The sequence below is a fragment of the Haliaeetus albicilla genome, chromosome 1 (genome assembly GCF_947461875.1).
Source record: "Haliaeetus albicilla chromosome 1, bHalAlb1.1, whole genome shotgun sequence".
Lineage (NCBI taxonomy): Eukaryota > Metazoa > Chordata > Aves > Accipitriformes > Accipitridae > Haliaeetus > Haliaeetus albicilla.
Genome location: NC_091483.1, coordinates 28780076 through 28806021, shown reverse-complemented (window position 1 = coordinate 28806021; position 25946 = coordinate 28780076). Strand labels below are relative to the sequence as shown.

Genomic DNA, 25946 nt, shown 5'->3' with positions numbered 1-25946 from the left:
TACTATGCTTTAAGTTTTACTATGGACTTGCAGACTGAAGATTTCTTCTGAATCACTAGCCACATCTGATGGATCTATGGTACCTGCCTCAGATGATGCTGACTGTAAAACACTATTTTTTATAACAATAAAAGATTTGAAGTAAAATGGCTAGACAGAACAATTGAGGGGAGGCTGCAGAAAAGAATACAATAAATGAAGCTATTTAGAACATTTCTGGCTGTGAATGTTTAAACCATTATCTGTTAATTAATGCTAGCTCCTTTTTGAGTAAGCAACAGGACTGGTATAGTACATCTGCACACCTATATACTAGCTAGTTGTCTTTTAATCATTTGCCAGATTGTAGCTCCATGCTTCCTTAGCAATCACATCTTACTGCTGTGGTCTGCTTAAAGCCAGACTTCTCATAAAGAGTTAGCATCTATAATCTTTATATAAAAACTACATACGGTGCAATTGAGTAGAATGTTTTTACACACACATGTAAAAATGTGGTTTTATACTCTTTTTTTTCAACGAATACAGAAGATGCTGTATGCATCAGCAGACAGGGAAAGAAAAAAAATATCCCTAACCAATGCTACAGATCAAGTTTTTCCTGCATCCTGAAAAGACTCAAAAATGTGCTAAAACCATTGAAAGACTTTCAAGTGCAATTTGAACAAGCTGACTGGAATCGTGTTGTCAAATTCAAGCCCCATTTAAACAGAGAAAGAAATCTTAAAAAAAAATTATTCCAGAAAACAACTGAAGTGTAAGTTTCTTTGTCACATGTTTGTTAAATTTAAGTGTCTTGATTTGACACTTTGTTTTCTATAAATACTCTCAAATAAAAGCCATTAAAAAGAAAGATTTTGTTCAAGCCAAGACTTTTAGGATGGAGCTGGCCCCTGTGTTCTGAAGCTATTATTATCATCCTGAAATAAGTATTTTAACAGAGCTGGACAGGACAAGTCACTTCAGTGTTTTCCAAAACCTTCATTTTTCACATAAAGTTCAAGTAGAAAGTCTTTTTTTCCCCCCTCCACGTGTTTCATAGTAATCAAGATCTACTACATACTTTTTAGACTATCTTGTTTTGGTAGGTAGATTACTCATTGAAGTAATCACTAATAAAAGCTTTTTGTTTTGGTAAAAGTCCTTAAATTCTTTCATCATCTCCTCATTAGCTCATGTTAACCAGCTCCTCCCCTTGCCCCCCCACTTGAACAGCACGCCCAAATATAACTTCCACAGGAAGTCTGCATGAGACACCACTGAGACTGCTTCAAGGACAAAACACTTGCCATTTCCCACTTCACAAAGATAAGATTTTAAGTCTCAGCATGACCTCTGGCATGCATATGTAAATCTAAAATTCACCCATCATTCTTTCATCAAAATACATACTTTCTAATTACAGAAAATTATCACAGAAGGACCATTACAGATGTACAAGAGAAATATGTCATGGTCCAAACAAGATTTCCATCTTCCACATAGTATTTTACTATCTTCTTCTCTGACCCTCCCTCATCCACACCTCCTTGAGTTTTATAAAGCCTGGTACCTTACATCTCACAAAACATCATTCTAGTTCATCACATAAGTGATTTCAGTGGCTATGACTCCAAGACAAAGTAATAAGCATCAAATTAACATAATTAGCAAAAAGGTGAGAGCAAAATGTTTGTAAGCTTAAAAATACAAACTTTTACCTCAGTTGTAATGCTACGGGCAGTTGTATTTTAAGTATATCCAATTTTCCAGCAAAATGGTGTAAGCAAAAATCTTCAGTTAGCAAAGCAGAAACACTGCATGAACTGCAACTTCATCAACACATTTCAGAACATCATTTCAGTGAGGCACGTGCTGTTAAAGAGAGCCCAGGTTTCTAAATTTCAAGGCAACTAGACTTTAAAATAAGTTCACTTTCATAGTTTAGAACCAGAACAAACCATGTCCAAACTACATATTCAAATTTTTATAAAAATTAAGGTTTAACATTTATTTTACATCTAGCTTTCCACATCCACGTGGGGACAAGGAATCAGAATGTACATAACTATAAGCAGTGCATAAGTGGTGCCAGTGCGAAGTCACAGATGCACAATAAAGTGATAGTACAAGACTAGAGAAAATGAAGCTATGGATGTTAAGAATGGAGACCAAAAAAAAAAAAAAAAAAATCAAACAAGGAAAAAATATGAAGGAAGAGGGCAGGAAAGAGGAGAGCCGGATGTTTAATAATGCCCTTGTTGCTGCAAAGATAAACTAATGGCACAAGACAGTGTTTCTTGTAGAACAAAAATCCAATAGCAATGAGTCTTTATTCACGTTTAGTCACCTGACATGAGGAAAGTGTCTGTTGCATTAAAATAGTCATCAATGTAAATGGCAGCATGGCTGAACAAGTCCTTTTCAATGGTAACGAACATCCCACATAGTAAAGTCACTTCAACACAGCCTCATGACAATTCCCACATCAAAACAGTACTTTATTTTATATTTTTTTGCCTCATCATTACTCCCACATTAAGATCTTTCAGCTGTCAAGTGTACAAGGTGAAGAAAAAGATTCTCAGTCAGCAAACACAGGTGCATCAGGAAGTATCTCCACAATACACCACTTCAGATCTGCTGGGTCCCAAGTCCATCCTTGAACGCTGGGCTCCCAGCACCAAGTGTAGCACACTACTAAGGCTACACTACTATGTTAGCTTATTAATTCTGCATACATCAGGCCGAACAATGTGTCAACCTGCAACAGACTGAGCATTATAACTGAAAATGGCAAAAGATTCACTCTATTGAACTTTACATCATTATTTGATGTTAAACAATGAGGCAAATCCCAACAGTATATACAAAAACCAGCTTTGCTTTTACAAAAGATTTTGTTTCCCATATTGATTAATCCAGGCAGCTAACTCATTGGTTTATGCAACTTTATTGAAGAAAATAAATCAATTACTAGTAGAGCTATTAGTTGATCACTCATCCATTGACAACTTGCATCATTTATTCAGTGCTATATTAAACAGTGTTTTGGAAGACAGATTAACTAATAGCTCCAAGCCTCCTAACAAAATTTAAATGAATTACAAAAATGTTCTTAGACCCTATTTTGGAATACAAGGGATGTTTGACTTCCAATTTCCATTCTCTGTAAAACAAGAACTGGTCATTCCTTTATTGACATGCATAAGATACATCACATTTTCTGTTCTGCTGATGCTATAGATTCAGTACCAATTCTCCAGACACACCAGTTATGAGCAAAAGTATATAATAAAACCTCAGTTCTCTAACACTGGAAAGGTTTGGAACAAGATGGATGTTGCTACAGCAATGTTACTTCTTTGATGGGAGAAAACTGAACATCCATCTCCCCTCCCCCCTTCAGGTGATATCTTCAGCATCTGTTAGAGCAGTGAGGAATGTTTGTTTTTAATCTCATAACCAAGTTAGAATGAAGACATTGGCCACATAATACACATGCTCCATTAAAAAAAATTCTGAATCTTGGGCAATTGTTCCTGTGTAACTACTTTACAGATTCTAAAAGCAGTTATTGTCCAAAGCTGGAAGAACTAAAGTCTTCTCAGATGAGCATGTGCATGAATGGAAGGAGGTAAACAAAAAAATAAAAAAAGATGAGGTCTGATAGGGGAGCAGCCGGATAAGAAAATCAAAAAAGGAACAGTAATTTAAAGTTTATTCCAGCTATAATGCAGGTTATTCTGACTTAAAGGTAGCATCACATGGCATACTTCTGAGTCCATTCCCGAGATATTCTGTTGTACCTGCAAACAAAACCAGGAATTGTAAGTCTCAGCATGAAAATGACAATTTCCTAAACAGTTAATTATCAAGTACCATTTTATCCCCATCTCCCTATTCTCTTCAAACCAAGAGAAGTCTCTTTCTGTACTAAGATATACTTGAACTGAAAAAACTGAACAAATCCCTCCCTAGACTAACTAGGATATTCTCTAATTTATATGAAACTCTTCAAATTCAAGACAAGCAGATCTGCTAGAAGTCTGTTATGAAAAACTACTGAAGGGGAAGGAGCAGAGACCACCTGGGGTGGGAGAGGCAAGGGGAGCATTTTGTTTAAATATTGTCCTTAGGTAAAGATTACAGAGTATCACATGCCATAAGTAAAGATTACTTGGTTAATAATATCATTGGATACAGAATGTCTATTTTCCCATTTTAGAGTAAAAATATTCTTTCCACATGAACATACTGCTCAAATAATTTTAAAAAAGTATGTCAGAAGAATATTTAAGTACACTACTTCCACAGGAATTGAGCTGACAATTAGTTTATACTTAACTCCATGCTTGTCAGTAAGAAGTTAATTTTCAACTACACAAGCAGAACATAATCCCCATACATTTTCCTAGTTTATATGTAGAAGACAGACACTGCTGAGTAATAAAAAGTTGAAATTTGGATTGCCTAAATTCAGCCATGTTTATGCATGAGGTCTCATTACAGGGCACCACTTTTATTAAAACTCCGACAAAATCTGGGTAAATACTTACCAGAACAAGTTGACAAGCTGGCTCAAAACTTGGTAATTATTTCATACTATCTTTTTTTTTTTTTTTGGCCATGCAAGAGCAGTATCTGTGAGAAATAGTGACTAGCCAATACATTTCACACTAACCAGAGATCAAGCTGTTAAATATCGAAGTTCAGTAACTGGTACATCCACTATCTGTTAGTCAATCCAGTGCCTTTGAGCATGCAGCACCCAAGTGCTGACAAGTTTTCATTTTGTTAAATGCACCATAATGTGCAGATATTCTTACCCTACAGCATAGCGTATTTCTCTGTCCACTCTCTTGCTAACCTATTGTACCTAATTGGACAAGTATATTTAGCATTAATATATATATAAAAAAATATATAAACCAAACAAAGTCTACTTCATATGATTCTACCTGTGCAAAATGTTAAAAACAAGTAAGAAAAAAAAAGTTGTTTCAACAGAGATAGGAAAAAAGTTATGTAGCCTTTTTTTTCAAGGGGACCACCAAAATTGAAGGCCAAGCCGCTACCAAAACAAAGCACCAAAATAACAAAGCTATCTTTTCCTCAATTCGAAGATCTAACTATATTCTATTTATGCATGGTAAGCAAAAAACTGGGCAATACATACTATAAAATACTGCCACACATGTGAGTGGCAGTATGTGAGAACCCACAATTTCAGATACTAAGCCCCTTTGTTTTTAAATTACACGCTACCAAGAATAGGTACTTCTTTGACACGCAAGTTCTCTGCATCCCAGATTTTCACAAAAGGCTCACTCAACACAATTGCTGTCTGACAATGCACTCTTAGAAAGTTTGTTAAAATATTAGTCTTACGCAACTCTGTACTTACTTGTCTCTGTCTGTTTTATAGATACGTGCAATCTCTGGCACTAGTGGGTCATCTGGATTTGGATCACATAACAGTGAACAAATGGATAAGAGAACTGTAAAGAGAAAAAGAATTCTCAATAGCAAAATAGGAGCAACAATCTCAGAAACAATGGAGCACAGATCTTTGTATTAGCACAGTGTTGGCACAGGAGAGAACCTAAAAAGCCTTTTTCTGATATACAAATTTGTAACCTACTCTAAATAAAAAGCCCAGAATGACTTAGAAGTTTGTAAGAACTATTTGTTTCCTATTTCCCAATACTTACAGCTGTCAGTAAGCACATGAGAACAGCACTGTTGTCCCCTGCACTATGACGCAATGTAGCAGCCAACAAAAGCACATTATGTATTCTGATGACCGGCATATTCCGTGGTTTTAATTACTAAAACTAGAATTTCACGTATTCTGATGACCAGCATATTCCATGGTTTTAATCACTAAAATCTGAATTTCCTAACTAAATTTTTTTTTTAAAGTCAGACTGAATTCTTTCTCTGTTATATGTAAGATAGCAATACCCTGATCTGCACTGATAAAACTACATGTATGTTGTAAAATAAAGCAGTAACGCTGTTGTAGGCAGCTATGAGGACTTCACCCTCTACTCTCACAGCAGCTTTGAAAGAAAAACAATAGTGACAGCATTAAAATGTAGGGAACCACATTCAAATCACAAACCTACTCCTTGGACAGACAGGAATTACAAGTTCTATAGACAAAGGAGCACTTTGATGGATCTTTTGAAGCCACAGTGACCAGTGGCTTTGACGCAAAACGAAATCTGATCATCAGGAAAATACTCAAGAATTAACTGCTATTTACTATAGTAAAATGAGGAAAGCTACAAAGCTTCAACTGCAGCACAGCACCCATTTTTCCTGAAGGAAGTAATGTGATACAATGCCAGTGCACAGTGGCAGAAAGCAACATGTATCAATAACAGTTTGCTTTTATTCATCTACCACAGAGATATACTAATATAACTCTTTGTGTAATTCTAGACAGACTCAGTCAAAAAACTATGCAGATTTCATTATTAAAAACTGACAAATTAATCTTAATTAACATGCAAGTGTGTATCTACATGGACAGCTGCAAACAAGCAGTTTCTCAGCCTTAGCTCAAATATACCACCACAGGCCTGTTTCAATCCAAATGCTGGCAAATTCCTCTGGGACCAAGCTAGTAAGCTCTGCTAAGAATACTGAAGCAAGTAAGTGGCCAGACAAGGCCTTAAACAACCACATAGCAGAAGGTCTGAGAATAAACAAATATCCATTAAATACGCAGTAAGATATCATTATCAAATTGGCAAAACACAGGCTAGAATGAGTAAGGGAAATCAAGAGGCAGGTAAGAACTCAAGACAATCAAAGCTAAAAGCACAGTATTCAACATGAGATGGAAACATTTCTCCTTCACACAAGTTACCTTTAGAAATAGTTAAAGCAGGAGACCACTGTGATCTTAGAATATCAAGACAAATGCTGCCATTACTGTTAATATTTGGATGATAGATTCTTGTTGTAAATGCAACCTGCAACAAAAAAAAAAAAAAAAAAAAAAAAGAAAAAAGAAGAGTGTGTTTTGGTCTGTGACGACAATGACATCACCCTTTCTTCTCAGTCAAGCTATCAGTCAACTGAATTTACTCTAAAAGAAAGGGATTAAGCAGTTAAACTGCATCAAATTCATGGAAATGCACCCAAGCTGCAACCTCTCAGTTTCCAATTCCATTTCAAACAGAGACAGGGCAAGTATGAGGCTGTATTTTAATCACAGGTGCCTACATCATGATGAAGACACAACAGAGTGCCTGAACCACAGTAACACTGCTATCACAGATCTAAAGAACTTCAAACATTGCGGTCACTCCAAGTGTGCACTTTCATATTGACTGAAAATTAGAAGACAATGCTAGCAGCTGATAAAGCTACCAAAAAAGCGTATTTCGCAATTACTGCCAAATTCTAACAGATACCATATTCACTAATTTTAGGCACTCAGCAAACTAATCCCTATCCATAGTGTCACATTTGTACATACCAACCCAAACAGCTACTCTGTAATACTTGACAGTCCCCTCAGCAAGAATTGTATTACAATAACACAAAGCTAATGAGTTTTCCTATCAATTAAGAAAAACAGAAATAAACCCAAACATAATTCCAAGACATTCAGAATTCACATATATGAATTTGCTCCTAAAAATACATGCTAACACACTCATTCTTGTGGTAGTCAGAGAGGGACCTAGCCGTCTAATATACTGTAAGAATGTGTGAAAAGAAGTGAAAACTTGACAATATTACAACACAGATGCTGGAAGTTTCTGCCCTGCACTTGGTTCTTTAAAAAGCACTTATTTCACAAATGATAAAGCAATACTTACCTTAGGTGGTTTGAAAGGGTAGTCTGTAGGAAAGTGAATTGTCAAGAAGAATACACCACCCTGATATGGACTGTCATTCTGTCAAAGCAAACAAATAATTCTCCTATTATCATCTTTAGGACACTGAAGATGTTGTTTTTAAACAAATAAAAGGAGATGAAATTTGTTTAAACAACTGAACTTTTTAATCCACCAATACAAGAGAGATGCAATTAACATTCAATTACTACTTCCTAAGGTAAGCGATACAGAACGCATACAGGTCAGTTTCTGTATGGACCTCTCCAAGCTAATGCTTCATAGAAAACAGCTTCTCTGACAATCCACTCAGGACAACTTGGCAAAAGCATCCAAGTGCCTCTGAGACAGCTCCAAGAAGTAGTGTTAACAGAGCTGGGGTCCTGTGAGGTTCAAAAACCTCAAGTTCTGTGTTTGGAGCTTATTTGTTATAACCACCCAAGTTGACAGTGGTCATGGACAGCTCTAAGGGCCTCCCATTCCCTCCTAAATACTGTCCTTGGTTTAGGCTTTGCTCAGCCCTGCAGAAAACCTATGAATACAGAGCCAACAACTTGTTCCTTGGGAAAAAACAAAACGAAACAAAACAAAACACTCCCCCAAAAAACACCACACCAAAAAAACCCCCAACCTCAACAAAAACAAAACACCCCACCCCCAAAGAAAAAAAAACCATAAAGATTAAAGTGAATTCTTCCTCCCTTTCTGTATTAGAAATTCACTGTAATCTAGTATGGAAGAGTACTTTACATTTCCCTGCTCCAAGGAAACAATTATGGGGATAATACATTCAGGCATTAACTATTAGCAGTAAATCAACATGTGGAAGTAAAAAAGCTGATAGTAAGCAGAGAATAAACAGAGTGACTAAATAGGGATTGCTTAAGTTACTAGTTATGAGAACAAAGTTGTAAGAAGTTTTTACTTGAAACTACAACTAAATTTCTGAAAAAGAGCTAACAATTTCATTGTTTAACCTGAATACTACAATGCTTTTAATTCCAGATTCAGGGCTAGGCAAAATGAATTAGAGACACACAGAGCACACTCCTGAATTATTTGTAAATTGAATTTTCATATTAATTGCAAGAACATTTCACCAATGTGAGGAAATAACTACATCTTTCTTAGTTAAATACTAGAAAATGGAATCCTGCAACACAAGGGACAAAAACCTGAAAACATGTAGTTTATACCCTAAGCAGTCTCTCCTGAAAACCTAGCAATCAAGATATAATCTCTTGCATTTGGTCAACAGATACTATGTGAGGCCTGGAGGAGCCAGAAAGCAACCATTTTACTGCACTTGTTCTGGGGATACATTTTAGCAATTACAGAAACCCCTCCTAGAATGTGTTAAACCAATGCAAGCTCTCTTACATCTATCTAAGAAAATCACAGCCTGTATAATACCCTATTGCAGAGGCAGAAGGCCAGATGACTGGTTCTACAATACTCATCTGTTACTAAAAGCACTAAGCAACACCACAGGAGCACTAGAACTACTAACACCACACTTCTGTCAGGATACTGCCTGATCTTGAAACAGGAAAGCAGACCTTTTGGCACCACAAAAACTGTATGGCAAAAAAGGAGCTGTACATTATTAAACCAGAAAGGGAAGCTAAGAATAATAATCCCAATTTAAAATCAACTCATGTTTAATACCTTAGGAACACGCAGACACCAGCCGCATAATATCATACTCAATATAGTGCAGAACATTCCTTGCCATTTAAGCATGAATATAGCAATTAAACAATTTTATCTTTTTGAGGCGCCTAGTTACAATCAACGAGGACCAGGGACTTTGGAATGGACAGCCATTTTTCCAGTTGGGTGAACCTCTAATAAGCACATTTTCCATAGCGATCTCCTGAAGCCGCACTTGTAGCTACATATAAAGTCAGGGCAATTCAGCATCACTGATATTTAATTCCTACTCTGTAGCATCACCAGAAGCATCACATTGTGGCTGCAGGTCTCCTGGCATCCAGTATTTGTCGTCTTAAGTTACAGAAGGCTGTTTTCTAAATATAGATAACCAGCCCTGAGAACCCCAGATGTCAAGTGTTTGCAGGTCAGGTTTTCAGTAAAGGCAAACATCTGCCGCCTTTATTCTAACAAGGAAAAAGTCACATTCAGGTTTCAGATGCTTAGTGAACATTTAACACAGACTTTTTTCCTCCAGTCATAACTGGAGCCACACATTTCAGTGACTTTTTCCCTTCTATTCTTAGAACTATTCAAGATCTCAGTACATGACACCAGACCAAACAAGGATTCCCTGTTCCATTCTAAGATCCACACAAAAGCATCCCAAATAATTCCTGACACTGGGACCAGCTCCTAGTACAAAGTTCACGCTAGATTCAAACTTTAGAAAAAGTTAAATGCAAATGAAGTTTCTAGATATTAAGTGGTAATCCCTAACATTGCTCTAGAGATCATTTCAGCTGAAATGCAAGTCCTCATAAAACATTCTAGCAATAAAATAATCAGCAGCAGCCTGATTTTTTTCCCCCCTCCTTCATTTTCTGTTACTGTAAAGAGTACCTCTAGAACTAAAGCCTGATAAGGGGAGTTAAAAAAAAGTAGAACAAAACCCCCCAGTTTCCTCCTGAATAAGAACTACCAGTTTAATATTACATCACAAGAATTAGGATACTTACAGGTCCCATAATTGTGGCTTGCCAATGAAACACTACAAAAGAAAAACTCCGCATTATTATCTATGCATGATATGCTTTGAGTTAGCAGAGTAGAACACAAAACTTAAGGTTACTTACTGTCATCTCCAACGGGACCTGCTGAACACTGTGCTGGAGGATCACGGGCTAGGTCACTAAGTTCCTTTAGGAAAAACAAACAAAACTGTTCAGAGAAGGAACACTAATGAACTCAGTCTTTTTCACTTTATGTCCAGCAAAAACCTTTAATAGTTTTTCCATATACAAACACAAAAGAATGTGCAATAACAGCCATTAGAACAACTAGATCAGTACCAAAAGTGTCTTTATAAAAGACAACGAACACCAAAACTAGCTATGAAGGTTAACAGCTACAATGACTATGCTTTTCTAAATAAATATCACTACTGTAAAGACACCCCTAATGAAGAAGTGACAGAAAGGAGAGCGGGGGACACAGCCTGAAGTGGGCAAAGTCTAACCACTTTCTGATCAAGATTTTCAAGGATTCAAGTCTTAGAGAGAAGCCTGAAGTGAGAAGAGAGAAAGCAATTGATGAGTCTTCATGAAACAGAAAGCACTATATGCGTAACATCTGATATTAAAAAAACAGAACAGAAAGAAAAAAAAAAACCAACCTGACAAACTGACACAGAAACTCAGCCTCATTTTCCCCACTACCTCCAGCAGGGATGTATCTTGCACAGATTGAAGTAGACAGGAAAATTAGAGAGGCTGACAAGTCTTAGAATCAGGCAAAATATCCGTATTTTTTAATTTTAATTTTAAACTTCACATTTGAGACAAATATGCCTTTAAAATTCTGAATAACTGAGCTGCAGAAACAGTTCTCTCCCTCTCCATTACAGCGGGAATGAAAACAGAAACTTCAGATGGAGGATTCCTTGTGTAGTATCAAAGAAACTCAGCATTAATTTGTTTAAACACTCTGCAAGTTACTTGTTTGGACAGTGTCTTTTAAAATTAAAGTTATACTTTCAGTTGAAGTATGTAACAGATACCTTCCCTCTTCCCTGCTCTCTTTTGAATCTAAAAATGGCTTCAGGAGCTTCTATAAATCTGCACTTGTCAAGGCATCTAGAAATCATGAGAAAAGGGAAAACCTTCAGTCCCTCTCTCATATATCAACAGTTGCACGCAAGTTATTGTGCTACAAGTCTACACAAGCCATTAAGACAAGAACCTTCCATTACTTTTTCAGACATTTAAGAAACCCAGGCATACCTATTAAGCTGGAAACATGCATATTTGGACCAGACAGCTAATTGTTTTGCCTGGGAAGATCCTAACGTACATCCTTTAAGTTTCACAAATTCTGCACTTGATAAAAATGTAGTAAGCATAAGCCAACACAAAATGAGGAAAAAAACCCCTACGTTCCCTGTAACTTAAACACCTTGTTCTTTGGTAAGATGATAGCTCCTGCAAACACAGAGAGAATAACACTACTTCAACATGTAGAAGTCTATATATTAAAAAAAAATCCCCCAGAACCCACACCAAAAACCACCCCCCTCAAAAACACCAAGAAAACTTAGTCCTATATTTCCCCTCCCTGCACATGCCAATTTTGATGAACTTTCCAATTAACCAGATTTCAGTTTTGCACTGGAATCAGACTGTTTTATAAAATGGAATTGTATCAGTTCTGATAAGCAATGGCACAATGAAGTTAATATTACTGTTCATTTCACTGCTGCTGCTATTTAGAAGCATGGGCAACAGCTCTTTCCAGATCATCACAGTAAATCCATTTAGAATACATTTATCTACACTCCCCAGTTATTATTGGGGGTCCCTGTGATAGACTTATTTCTGCCATGAAATATCACATATTATGTTGTTCTGCACCCTCTAGAAAAATTTGCTAAGTTAGATTTGTTTTATCCATATAAACGCAAACAAGAAATGTAAAAGAACCTTCAGATAAAAAGCTTTTTAATTTTCAGGGTGGGTTGGTGGTTTTTTTTCCATTTAACAAATACAGCAGGTTTCGTTAATCAGGCTTATTTCTCATCTAAATATATTTTTCCAGTTCTAAGAATAATCAATCATTTCCAAAATCTGAGAGAAAAAAAAAGATATTTTGTCCCTTAAAATAAGCTGTAGCAATAGAATAAGCAGAAAGACACAAATATTACTATTTCAATGTAGTTGTGTAGCTATTACTGGGTTATTTGAATTAATTGGGGAAGATGATCAGATCCTACTTTTTTTAAACTATCACAGGGACTAAGAATTATGAAAAGGCTCTTTATGCAGTTTATGAAAATTACAAAAATTAGTAGCACGAAGACAAGGACAAGAAAAGATCAGCATAAAGTGGAGTGTCACAGGTATATGCATTAGACTAGAAAGCTTTTCAAAAGGTACTACTATCTTCAGAGAAATAAGAAATCAGTACTCAAAAATAGTGTTTTAACACAGCAGGAAAATTAGAATATAACAATAATTCAAAAAGTAAATAAGTAGGATTGCAAGTGTAAGACAAGTATTAATAAGTCCCAGTGAAAAATTTGTGAAAAAAACCCCTTCAGTAATATTAAGAATAATTTACAAGCTGATACACATGAGTCTTACTATTCCCGTCTCATCGTTTCAAAATACGTGTCCATATAGTTATGCATTTTAATCACTGGAACTGTTCTAGAAAACAAACAAGCACCTATTTTCATAAGCTAAAGGACTAAAGTTTTGTCTAGGCCAAAAAACTTCAGTAAAAAAACCTAACTGTGCTAAACAAAGCAGTTCAAAATACCGGTAACGTTAGGAACACATGGTAAACCACTCAGCATTTCAACCACAGAGCAAATAATTTACCCACTGAATTCAGAAAGAAAAAAAGCTGAGGCGGCACACATGCTTGTATTTGCTTCTCCTAGGTACTATGGTCAGAAGAGTAAAGTTTGGAGTAAAGCTGTTTGCTTCAGCAGAGTGTGAAGTGTCATGGAAGAACTCAGGCAAACATGAAACAAACACTGGCAAGCTCTGCCTGCTTACAGTAACACCAGACCCATTTTGTCTCCCTGTTAAGTGTGCAACACTTCATATCCACACAAAAGGAGGGAGGCTTTTTGCAACAAGGGAATGGAAAGTTCTCTGTGTAGCTTTAAAAAGGGCCTCCTTCTGAAAGCTACAACTCTGCTGTATCCAACAGGCAAACTGGAATAACTGGAAACTAAACAAGCAGGGGCACATGGGCTGTGATATCTGGAGCGCAGTTGAAGCATTTCATTCAAGGAAAGGGAGGAGCTTTTTTTTTTTTTTAAAGTTTCCCACTCAGCAGCAGAAACACGAACTGACTGACCTTCCTTCTCAGCTTAACAATCTAGAGCAACTACTCTATAACAGGAAAATATTTAATCTGAAAAATATTTCTGACATCAAAACTAAGTTTCCTCATTTCCATGAGTTGATTAAAAAAATAATTTTTAAGAAATCGGCTCATAATTATTCCCCTGCTTTCACCCATTTCTGACCAAGAAGGTAAAGACCATGTTAGGTTTCATTTTACAAAGCAGATTTTAACTAGTATTTTAGAATTTAAAAATGTTCCCAACCATTGCTCTGTAAAATCTCTACATGTAAGGGCTTTACGCTTCTAATATTCCTTCTGCTGCAATACTATCACCAACTTCGTTTCTTTTTGTTCACATTCAGTTTCAGTAGTGCTTTCCTTTGTCAAGAGGTACTAAGCTACATCCCAAACTTTCTTAAAAATCCCCGAAGTAGAACCCACATTTTTCTGGAATCAGCTGGTATAGTTTTTCACTTTACAGGTGGCTTAAGAAAAAAATATAAATTTCCAAGAAGTAAATTCCAAAGACTTTACATAGAAACAATAAGCCAAATTTCAGAGTTCAGAGTGATGTGTTATATGCCTATCGGAAAGGATTAGTCTTGAATTACAACTGTGACTAGTAGTCTCTGGCACTGCCGGAGGCTTCCGGTACAGCTCCAGCACATCACCATTTCTGTGTCCCAGTTTCCAAATATAAAGTTGCGATAGTTCCTACCTCTCCACAAGGATGATTAGTCACTTAGAATTTTACAGATTTAAACACTGTTTAAGGAGCAAGCACAAATGCTACTGTAAGAGGACAACAGTAATGCAGCATATACAAGAAGCAATAAATGTACAATTTTACAACAGAGTTTTGGAAAACTGAGAGATAACTGGAAATACAGCATCAGTACCGGTCACTGCAACAGACCAACCTGCTTTAAAACAAATTCAACACCATGGTCTTCTGCCAGTTTCACAATAAGACTGTAGCAAGACATAGTTTTACTGGTGAAACAGCCCCATTCTTAATCTTCTCTTTCCCTGTAAATTCATCAAAAAGCTAACCAAAAAAATAAACCAGTATTTTCAAGAAAAAAATGCTTATAAAAGCTCATCTGCTTGTTTTGCACAAATATAATCATAACTAACATAGAAAATATGGCTTATGCTTCAAGTGATGATCCAAAACATTGACATGCGAGTACAAATGCAGGACTACAACCCTATTATAGCCCACAAAAGTGTTTTTTAATTTTTTTTTTTTTTTTTTACAGAAAAGCTGCTAAAAACCCCTCAAACAACTCCTCTCTACCAGCTACTTAAGAAACTACAGAAATCATTTAAATGATGAAGAAAATTTAAAGAACAACAAATGATACCTCATCCAAATATGCATGAGCAAGACAGTGAAGGAAAATACTTAAGGGAACTAGTTGCTTTTCTAACAGAAGTTTTCAGGTCTCAGCAAATTCAGTAAGAAATGACAGCCTGATGTCTACCAAGCTGCCTTCTTGCAAGGTACCAAGTAGAGCAGCATCTGAGTCAGCTCCTTCTCTTCCCATTTGTCAGAATTCATACTCCCTGTGGCACTACTGCTACATTTTTCTAGTTTAAGCTGGAAATAGCCAGGGATTATTTTTAATGATAGTAGCAGCTGACTTAAATACAGAGTGACAGAAGATCACTCATTTTCCTCCACAGGCATAGACTCACAGTTAGATTTAATATTGGTTTGTAAAGATTTAATATTGGTTTATAACAAAATTATTTGTTAAAATGATATACTGCAGTTCTCTGGTTTGTAGTCAAGAAAGCATAATGGAAAAAATGGGGTTAATTTGCTTTAAGTTTCCAGACAATAACTCATTCCACCTTGGAGGGCATGAAAGGTGATATGCAGTTAAATCAGAAGTTTAAATAAAAAATAAAATTAAAAAAAGCAGAAAAAAAAGAACACTTAAGCCAAACAAAAATAAAAAAAAAATCAACATTTATAAATCTGAGTGCTTGTCTAATGTTGTCTATGTCAAACAGGTTATTTCAAGCTCTAAGCATCCAAAAATTCATCGCTGCATTAGTCTCACTCATTAGCTCACAGTTGAAAACAGCTTTAAAAAAGAAGGAAGGATTGGAAGCAGCTATAAAGGGGGAAGAACATTTAAGCCTGTTTGAAGATTAAGAAGTGTCAACCAGCAAAGAACTACTGCCTCATCCCACACACCTGCATTTGCAACATTTGTTTCAGCATGAAAATTAATTACCCCTGGAAGCAGAAAATAACAGTTTGAAAGAACACTGAATGTGGATTTCCAAGCTGAATAAGAAAGCAATGGCACAATACACATCACAAGACAAGTGTAACCAGCAGAAAATTATCAGTTTCAAACAAGCTGGCCTTTTGGCTAACACTTAATAAATGGATAAAAACAACATATAATGACAGTGCATAATACAGAAAGATGTAGGTTCCTGTCATTTAAAAAAAGACATTAGAGCAAATATGCAGAGAAAACACATGAAGAGCCGTCACAGAAAACAGTGAGGGCCGAAGAGCACAGAATAGTTTTTCAAGAAACCCAAAACATGACCAGGAACGTGACAGTTGTGATTGTCCCCATCCTGATTATTCTGCTTGTTTTATTTTTCATGGTTCTCCTTTCTCAAGCCTTCAGTGCTAAATTTTTCAGGCTACACACTGCATGTTGTTTGTACAATGTCTAGCAACAATATCATAATGGTATATTAAGAGACAAACATAGAAACATTCATGTTTTAAGCCTTGCATTTAAGAAAGGAAATGCCAGACTGCTGTGCAACTGTAATTAAGTCACTTTGTGTGCTTGGACTGTGATACAAACTACTCAAATGACTACATGCTATCTTTTCGAAGAACCCACCTTTCAGTACACATCCTTTGTGAATGAGACTATTGTCTACAGCTCTTCTCATCTGTTCCGAAATTTGGAAGGTGTACAACATAGGTAATGGTTTTCGGCAGATTTCAGTTACTGCAGCTAAAATGGCTCTCTGTTGTATTCCAAACTTTCACAGAGTTCACTGCTATAGCTGGACAGATCCAACTGGAAAAAGAGCTCAGTTACCAACTTTGCTTTCTTGGTCACTCACTAAAGACATTCAGAACAAACTTAGAAAAAAACGTGGCAACTACACACCTATAGCTGTGCTCTGAACTCAAAGGTATGGCTTGTTCCCCCCAAAGTAATCAAAACCCACAGCAGCTGTCTTACTGAAGATGAAGAAAATCTGACTGCTTTACATGCATCAGTTCTGAGGTATTGTAACAATTACCATTCCCCCAAAATAACAGAGCTATTAAAACACATACGCTTATTGTAGCATGAGGGCCATGCACATTGACTGAAGTACGTTGAAGGCTAAAGTGTGAAGTGAAGCACTGGTTAACTACGCATCCATTCAATGATAACTGGGTATTTTAATTCTGGCATTTCCAAGCTTTTGAGTATCGGACCCTGAAACTTAGCATACTTTTCATTTGGACGTTTTTCCTGGAAGAACCACACTGATCTTTGGTTCTGTAACCCAGGACTATAATGCAGCCCTCAGAGAAAGTTAACTGGTGTAAATGGGCCAAAAGAGAAGCAGCAATATGCACCTAGCTAAATGAAATGGAATGACCAGAAAAACAAAGGGACAGATTAAATTCAATACAGACAAATGTGAAGTGATGCACTTGGAAAGAAGTTTATATTCAAAGGAAGGCACTCTGGCCTGATGGCTACCACTCAGGAATGAGATTTTGGCATTGTGATAGACAATTTCACACAAATGCAAGCTTAACACTCATTAGATGCTGGGGTCTGGCAGCATTACAGGAGAGCCTTCCAACACACTGCCCCGCAGCTTGTCACGGACACAGTAACATTACAGCAGAACCTCAGCCACCAGCATTTGACACATCAACCAGAAGCAGCACCTGTACGCGCACTGCTCTGGACTTGATCTGATCGAGGCCTCCTAGAGTTTGCCAAGCCTACAGAAACACCAACTTTGGGGACTGGTAGCGTATGGGACAAGTTTTTGTACAGAACACAAGCAGCCTTAATTGGGCACTTAACCTCGGTAAGCCTGCACTTTCTGAATAAAGGTACAAGAATTCTCTATGTTTTCAAGGAAATGTATGGAAAGAAGGGCCATATACCAGAAAGTTATAAAATTCATATTCTAACAAATAACACATCTGTAATCAGTGTGGTGAATTCATTGTTTAGATAAATTCCAGAATAATATATTGGACTACAATTATTTAACATAATGAACTCTGCAAGTCAGCTCTGCTTTTAAAAAGCTGTCTTGACTTTTACCAGTCCGTGTTTTGTATGAATCCAAAGATGCATGTGAAAGCTATTGCAATATACCGTATGGGTATAGTCTATGAACACAACTATGTGGGGATGATTACACTAGTTTATCTACAACTGTACCATTATCCTGTCATATTATGCTATTCTGTATAACTACCCTTCATAATGGTTCTGTTTTGAACAGCTAGTAGTAGAGATGCAAAACTAAGGGTCTGTCTATAGGATTAGGTACAGTTACACACAAAATCAGTTCACACTGAGCCAACAGAGTGTAAAAAAAAAAAACCCACCATCAAAAGCTGTTTCTGGAGTGCAGCTGCTCTTACAGTTTAATTCCAGCTCAGCTATCTACAGGACACTGATGTCCACAAGGGTCTTTAAAAGGCAAAACCAAAACAGTATTAAAAAACGTATTTATAAGCAGACTGCAACCTGAATTAGGGGAACGAAGGAGGGCCATTGCTCTTCTGGCAAATTGTCATTCAGGAGATTCTCCTATATTATTCAGGGCAAGAAAAAAATTAAAACTAAGGCTAAAAGGACAAACAAAGTTTGCAGTTATCTGATTTAGAGAATTATCTGGCATTATTACTCAAATAGGCCAGCAAAGGTTAGGAAATATTGCCTTAAAGCAGGACACTCATATTTACTAGAAACCAAAAAGAGCTCTTGGAAGAGCTCACAGAAGTGATGAGCACCTGGCCAACCTAACTCCAGGTTACAGAGAAACCTCGCTATAAAGTTAACCGAGAACTTTACACAGTCCTCATGCCGTCCATCAGGAAGACCAAAAGCACTTCAGCATCTGCAGTAAGTTCAGCTTGCAACTCTGGTGTCCAGATGCTTGTGGAAAGGATTAAACATTTGTCTCCTCCTTTTTTTACTAGGCCCTAACATTTGCAAAGCAGTCCGCAATCCTCCCATCTTGCTTTCCTAAAACCAGAATAAAAAAAATCACAATTACACTGGAAAAAAACTGCAGGAGATCTTGAAGATGTCTACTGTATCACATCTCAAAGGGATGAGGTTCAGAACAAAGGCTTCCTTTACACAAAATTTTAATACTGAAGTTTACTTTAGAAGGCTCTGAACAATGTTTAAACAAAATTTTAAAAATCCCCTCTATCTATTTAGCTTTTAGTCCTGAATCCTGCAATGCTCTATTTGGCTCATTTCTCAGTATTAAACCTTGTCTACATCCAAGTGTTTTATGAAGAGTAGCCAAAGGCATAAACACCATTTTAAACTTGTGAATGTTAACTTTAACTAATCTTTTTTTTTTTTTTGCAAGGCTTCCCCAACAAAACCTACCACATTTAATGCATCAGATCAGTGGCCCATAAAAAGCCCACTGAAGAGAAAGTTTTGTTTAAAAAAAGCTCCTGTACTTTCCATTTAGAGTTTGAGGTATTAAATTTAGACTCAGGAAGTTTACAAAACTGTCCAGAATGTGCAACTCAGTTTAAGACTCTCTTCTGATAAAGCAAACTTGACAAAAAGCAACTGCATATAAAAATGCATTACTGACTGCAATCATATATACATCCTCACTGCTCCTTTCACTTCTTCCCCTAATTTTTTTTGCCTATTTGCATATTTTTGCATATTATATGGCAGATTACTACATCACATCAGTCCCAGCAGAAAACGTGTGCCTGGGACTCAGCCTTTTCAATGTAAGCTATGGCATCTTAGCCTAAACTATCAACAAAAGTCAGCTTATACTGAGATATCAGACCTAATGCTGAAGTGCAGACCACATGTTCCCATCCACCAGCTCTGATGCAAAGGGGAGGGACCTATACAAGAACACAGGGCAGACAGTTAAAGTAGCAAAACCTTAATTTTTGCAACAGAAAGATTTATCGCAGATCACATATCAATGCCCTAATCTGAGTTACACAAAAGTTCTACCCTTTTCCACTCCTCCTTACCAGCTGTCACTTGACATCTCAGACAAGGTTAAGAACCTCCATCCCCTTTCTCCTTTAACAGTTCAACCCCGTGGATGCACGGAAAACATCCATGGGCAGGGGATGATGCTAGGCTAGACGTGGCCTCCACAATGAACAGAGATGCCTTTGGCAAGAGGCAGTTTACTGGTCTGTATTCAACAGCTGCTACTTACAGCTGTTTACATCTTTCCCCCCTCCTTTACCCATTAACGTGAGCGCAAAGAAGGGCATTGGTGGTTCAGAGCTGGTTACACACTGAGGAGGCAGTTGAAGGGAGCTCATTCTGTGGAGATCTACATCAGCTCTTCTGTAGAAGAAACTCACACAGGGAATAATAGCAAAAGCATTGGCTTACTTTCAAAAACAGATCTTTAAAAGCTGGAATGATTGTAAAGAAAATGTTGGCTGGACATCCTTTTTATGCTGTACATTATCCCACCCAAACCCTTAACATACTGGAGAACTCCCATTTTTAAGGTATGCAAGAAGTGCCCATCTAATGGAATATTGATCTCTGAAGTTCTGTAAATTACTTAAGTGAGATTAGTATCCCCCTTTCCCCCCCCATTCCAATGCACACATTTAAAGATCTATGCTGACTGTGAACTTGTTTCACAAGCACAATGCCCAGTTAACAGGAGAAATCTTTAAGTTACTGCAGTCCAGACTTTCTAGTCAAGGAAGCATCAATCTTCCTTTCTCAAAAAATGACCGGTTCTTAAAACACATCCAAGACCTTAATAGTAAATGCCAGACTTGAATATGGGTATCAAACCTACCTAATTAAGAAGCATGATTTCCATTTTAATGAAATTCGTTTCGTAGTATGTCAGTTCTGACTATTCAGATAAACTAAACCTTAAACAGAATTTAAGTGATGACAGCTTTCGTCTGATGCTGAATAATTTTATTCTGACTTAAAAACACTGAAGTTCTTTGATACTAGTGCTTCCCAAACTCCATTACTGAAATCTCATGATTTAAAAATCAACCACTGCCTTCTGGCTCAACATGACTCTTCTAACCACCGAGTGCCATAGCTGCACACTGCATTATCTCCTTGAGGCAGGACTTAAGTCTACCCCTGGATACTCAAAATAGTTAAGGTGAATTAACCAAAATAAAAAAGGTAATTCAACACAGACAGAGAACATTCACAAAGGTTTAAAGCATTTTAACTAAGCTTACATTAACTGCATTTCATTAGTTAGTTAATCTTAACTTTCTGAGCCCTTAAACAGACAAATCCAGACTTATTTCTGGACATTCATTCAAAGCATAAGATCAATCACGTAACTTGAAGTTATTTAACTATTTTGAGTAAGCCTAGCAAATTAAATCCAAGACTGCCTGCAAAAAAAAAGTATTGTAGGTTTCATCCAGAGAAGAAAACTTAATTCCAAACAGCTTTTTCTAGTTAAGCCATTTTTTTTTTCAAATTTCACACTAAGTTCATGAGAAAAGAGTAGCAGTTTAAAACAAAAGTAATAAGCAGGCTTTATAACTAACTGAATCACCTCTACAAAAGCTACATCTCTGGTTAAACTAATGCAGATTTCCATGCTGCGTTCATTGCTGCATATTACATCCAATCTCTGAAAAATATTATGGATGCCTCCAGGGTTAGTAGCGGTTCTTACTATGAGCATCTGGAGAAGGGGGGTTAAAGTTGCAATTAATTATACATCTAGGGATAGTGCTGGAAGCTATAGCCTTGAGGAAAATAGTTATTTAGTCTCCACTCCACCACTGTCAATGGAAGCCTTCTATCTGCACTTAAGTAGCGATAAATGGTTTTGTCACCTTCAGCCTTTAGCTTCCAGGATGCCAACTCCACTTAAGATTTTCTAATAAAATACCCCGGCATAATGATGCTGACTTGTGCTATGCTTAACCGAATGGACATAAAACACAGCAGGCACAAGTTTTCTTAAGGATTTCACAGACAAGATATTTCATGCATACATCTCCTATATTAATTCTATTTTTAGCCTATCAAGATCACCGCTTAGGTCTTTTATACTACCTCACTTTAATGGATGCATATAGCAGTGATGAAATGGATGTGTATCAATGCTGTAATGTTCCCAAGTTTTCTCAATTTTATGCATTCCCAATTCCCTACTCCTACATAAACGTTTCCCTACTACCAGATCATCATCATCACTTGAACTGGAAGGGCCAACATGCTGCAGCAATTATAGGATGTGCTTTTAGCAGATACCACTCAACACTTCAGACCAACACAACATGTCACCAGCATGTATCAAGCATTTAGATACAAGCTCATAAATCAACATGAATTTGTTGGAAATCGGGAAAAAAAAAAAAAAAGAATTCTGGGGGCAAATTTCATCGTCAGGAAAGGAAACAGTTAAAATTAAGATGTAGGTTCACATTATTCCACAGCAAAAGCACTTGCCTGTTATAACAAAACTGCCACTCTTGTGCAAAGCAAGCCGTATCAATAAAAGCAGAGTTTTGCCAATCGAATGCAGGCTACCCTCAGGGCAGATGGCACAGATGTGATGAGCTCCAGCATAACATAATCTTTCTGGGACTGGCTACGTACCTGAGAACTACTTCAGTTTGAAGAGCGCTTTATAAAGGCTGCTCCAGAAGTAGATAACCCAACACACAACACATGAATACTCTTGTGCTTTCATTTCCAAGCCAAAAGTAGAATTTGCCAGTTATGCTTTAAGTAGGGGTTGTTGTATTTTGAATGTGTAACATACTTCAGATTAAATTTACACACACTAACGCAGTCTGAAAGTCTGATTCACCCAATAAAGAATTTTATTTTGCTTGATACATCCAAGTCCACAGAGAGGGAGGCAGCCAAACAGACTGAAAATACCTTCGCTGGTGCATTTGGGACGTCATCTACTGCAGGAGACGATGAATTCTAGTCCTGACAGGTAATACCACAAGTCAGACTAAATCAGCTATGTGTGATTACAATGTTCTGAGGTCCTGGTCTCTCTTTAGCCTGTTCTGATCGAGTGCCAACAACGTACTACGAGGAAGCAGAGAGTTTCAAGGTCTGATCTGTGACCTTACAATTGGAAGACAGGGGAGCCCAGCTCACCAGTGACAGAGTGCCATTCTCTGGCTTTACTGGTTGGCAAGATTAAAAATCTAAATTCACAACCACCCTGTTACAAAATTGGCCCTGCTATTTTTTGATTTCAGCCTCAACCCCAGTTAACATTCATATCAGAAACCATACTTGGGAAGAAAGCAACTTGCAAGCAATGGTTTCAGTCTAGCAAAACATCACTTTCCAGGTTGGCAAATACAAAATCAAAACTGTAAACCCTATGTGAATTTGGAAGTGTATCTTGTAGCGTGGAATGATTAAACTGATTAAAAATAGCACCTTCAAAAAACCGACCAAACCCAACCAAAAAACCCAATAAAACCAACCAAGCAAAAAAAGAACCCTAACCCAACCGTCTCACCAATCCTAAACTCTAGCACTGTGTAAAGGAAGAAGCTTGCTACTACACAGTGCCATAGAGCGTAAGGACCAATACAGGACAAGAGGCTGCACACAACAGGCCCAAACCTTCAAGTCAAAGAGATGACTTATTGATTCAAGAGTCACACTGACTCGCTTAAGGGTTCTGACCACCAGATTACTACGTAAAGTGGGGGCTTGCCTTGGTTTATATTTGACAATAAATTCTTACCTGCAGCGCCTGAACATGTTTCATAAGCATGAGCTGATGACAAAGCATACCAGGGAGTATCCTAGCTGTGTTTCAACTCAAATGATATCATCCACTAATACAGGGGAACAAGTTCTGATGGCAGATTCAAAAGGAATTGTTCTGAAATTCTTGTGAGAGCATAGCTCTAATTCAAAGACAATCCATTTAGCTACCACTAATCCAGAACAGATTTAAAATTTTCAGGGATAACAGAACTATCCTTTCACTAATAAATTATAAATAACCTCACTTTGACTAAAATACACCCACAAGCACTGCCAAAGAGATGTGAAATTACAGTAATACTAATAGGTGGCAAACTTTATACACCATCTATAAAAGGTGTTTTGTGCACCAAAGTTTAGTTCACTGATTTCAGGACATGCTGACTTTCTGCCATCTTGCCAGGCTATGAGATGACCAAGAAACTCCTCTCAGCTCTTGAAATACGTAAATGCTCCACGTAGCTCGCGTAGGAGCACAGATCAACAGCGACTTCCCGGTAACGCCACTGCGCTCCCATCGTGTTTGCAATTACATCCCAGCAATTCCCAAAGCCGAAGCGCTGCCGCCGAGAAACCCTGAAGCAGCCCAAGCGCAACCTCAGGTCAGGAGCCTTCCTCCCTGGGAGAGGTTTTAAAAAAAAAAAAAAAAAAAAAGCCTCAAAAAAAACCCAACAAAAAAAAAAACCACCCACCAAACAACAAAAACCAAACCACCAACTAACAAACCAAAAAAACTTCCATCACCTCGGCATTTTTTCCGAGTTAGCCGCGAAGTTACTCCACCCGGCTTCGATTGTGCAACGGGGAGGCGGCGGCGGCGGCGCGGTGCGCGCTCCCGCCCGGCGCGGGGGGCGAGGCGAGGCGGCAGGCAGGCAGGCGAGGCGATCCCCGGGCGGCGGGAGGGCCGAGCCGGCCCCGGGGTAGAGGGCGGGGGGAACGCGAGGAGAGGATGGCACCGCGGCAGCTGCTCCGGAGTCGGCGGCAGCGCGGACGTGCGTGTGTGTGTGTGTCATGTTATTGCAGAAAGCGAGAGATCCCGGAAAGAGCCCGAACTAGGCGAACCCGCCGCCATCTTACAATGCGGGAAAGAAGTTGCACGCCAGAGGGAAGAGACCGGCCCGAGAGGCCGGCTGCCTGCCCCGGGGAGGGCCGCGATCGCACCGAAAGCCCCTCCGCCGCACACGGACCGGCACCATCCGGGCCGGCCGGCGGCGGAGGGGCAGCGGCGGCGACGCCACCGCCGCGGCGGGGCGGCTCCGGCTTGCGCTGACATTTGAGCGTCCCCGGGAGCTGCCGCTCCCCGCCCGCCGGACCGGCGCCGCCCGCGCCCCGGCCCCCACCGAACCACCCCGCCGCCCTCCGGGGCCCTGGCCGACCTCCGAGGTCCCGGGCCTAGGCCCGAAGAGAGCGGCCTCACCGCCCCAGCCGGGCCGCGGCCTCGCCGGAAGGAGCCGGCCGCTGCCCGGCCTCGCTCTGCCGGCCTCCCGCCTACCCCTTCCCCCTCCCCATCCCCCCCGCCGAGCCCGGCTAGCGCACCCCCGGACCCGTGCCCCTCTCCTCCCGGGGCGGGGTGAGGGGGGTGGGGAGGAAAAACCAAAAATAAAAATTAAAAGAGGAAGGCGGGGGGGGGGGGGGAGAGCGGGGGGCAGGCGGAGGAGGAGCCGCGGCGCTCACCTTGTTGATGCGTTTCAGCGCCATTGTGTGCGAGTGCCGCCGCCGCCGCCGCCGGGCCCGTCTGTGCGCCGCGGTGACTCCGCGCTCCGCTCGCGCCGAGGGGGGGCCGGGAGGGAGGGAGCAAGCGAGGAGGAGGAGGAGGAGGAGGAGGAGGAGGGGGAGGAAGGCGGAGAGGGGGGAGGGGGCAGCCGCGCTTCTCCTTCCTCCGGAAACAGCCGAGGGGGGCGCCCGACCGGAGCGCGGCGGCCGCCCAGAGTCCTGCCTGCCTGCGGGCAGCTAGGCCGTGCGCCGGGGAAGCTGCCGGGAGGAGCGCTCCGCCCGCCCAGCCCGCCCGCCGCGCTGCTTCGCCGCCTCCCGTCAGCGCCGGGAGGAAGAAGGGGCGGGGAAGGGGGGAAAGCCGAGAGGCGCCGCCCGCCCG

The 25946-nt window shown here is 39.2% G+C and overlaps 1 protein-coding gene across 4 annotated transcripts; it reads right to left on the bottom strand.

Annotated features, from left to right (window-relative positions):
- Positions 1 to 2293: 2293 nt before the first annotated feature.
- On the bottom strand, positions 2294 to 25810 carry UBE2D3 (ubiquitin conjugating enzyme E2 D3). 4 transcript variants are annotated; one of them, XM_069783586.1, is made up of 8 exons: positions 25529 to 25810; positions 10628 to 10691; positions 10511 to 10542; positions 7821 to 7898; positions 6860 to 6965; positions 5387 to 5480; positions 4809 to 4858; positions 2294 to 3788 (listed from the first exon to the last, which is right to left on the bottom strand). In XM_069783586.1, exons 1-7 carry the CDS (start codon positions 25550 to 25552, stop codon positions 4810 to 4812), a joined length of 447 nt encoding a protein of 148 aa, XP_069639687.1. In that variant the 5' UTR covers positions 25553 to 25810; the 3' UTR covers positions 2294 to 3788; position 4809. The 4 variants fall into 4 exon arrangements, with proteins under 4 accessions (XP_069639687.1, XP_069639704.1, XP_069639695.1 ...); XM_069783603.1 differs by lacking the exon at positions 25529 to 25810 and adding an exon at positions 24599 to 24623; XM_069783594.1 differs by lacking the exon at positions 4809 to 4858 and having other exon boundaries at positions 25529 to 25694.
- Between the last annotated feature and the right edge of the window lie 136 nt (positions 25811 to 25946).

Bases quoted from the DNA above. Each gene is read 5' to 3' on its own strand.
- UBE2D3 (XM_069783586.1), bottom strand. From the start codon at position 25,552: ATGGCGCTGAAACGCATCAACAAG. The intron at 10,543-10,627 runs GTAAGTAACCTT...TTTCTTTTGTAG, and splicing joins AGGTCCCGTTGGAGATGACA to TGTTTCATTGGCAAGCCACA. The intron at 6,966-7,820 runs GTAAGTATTGCT...TTTTTGTTGCAG, and splicing joins ACCCTTTCAAACCACCTAAG to GTTGCATTTACAACAAGAAT.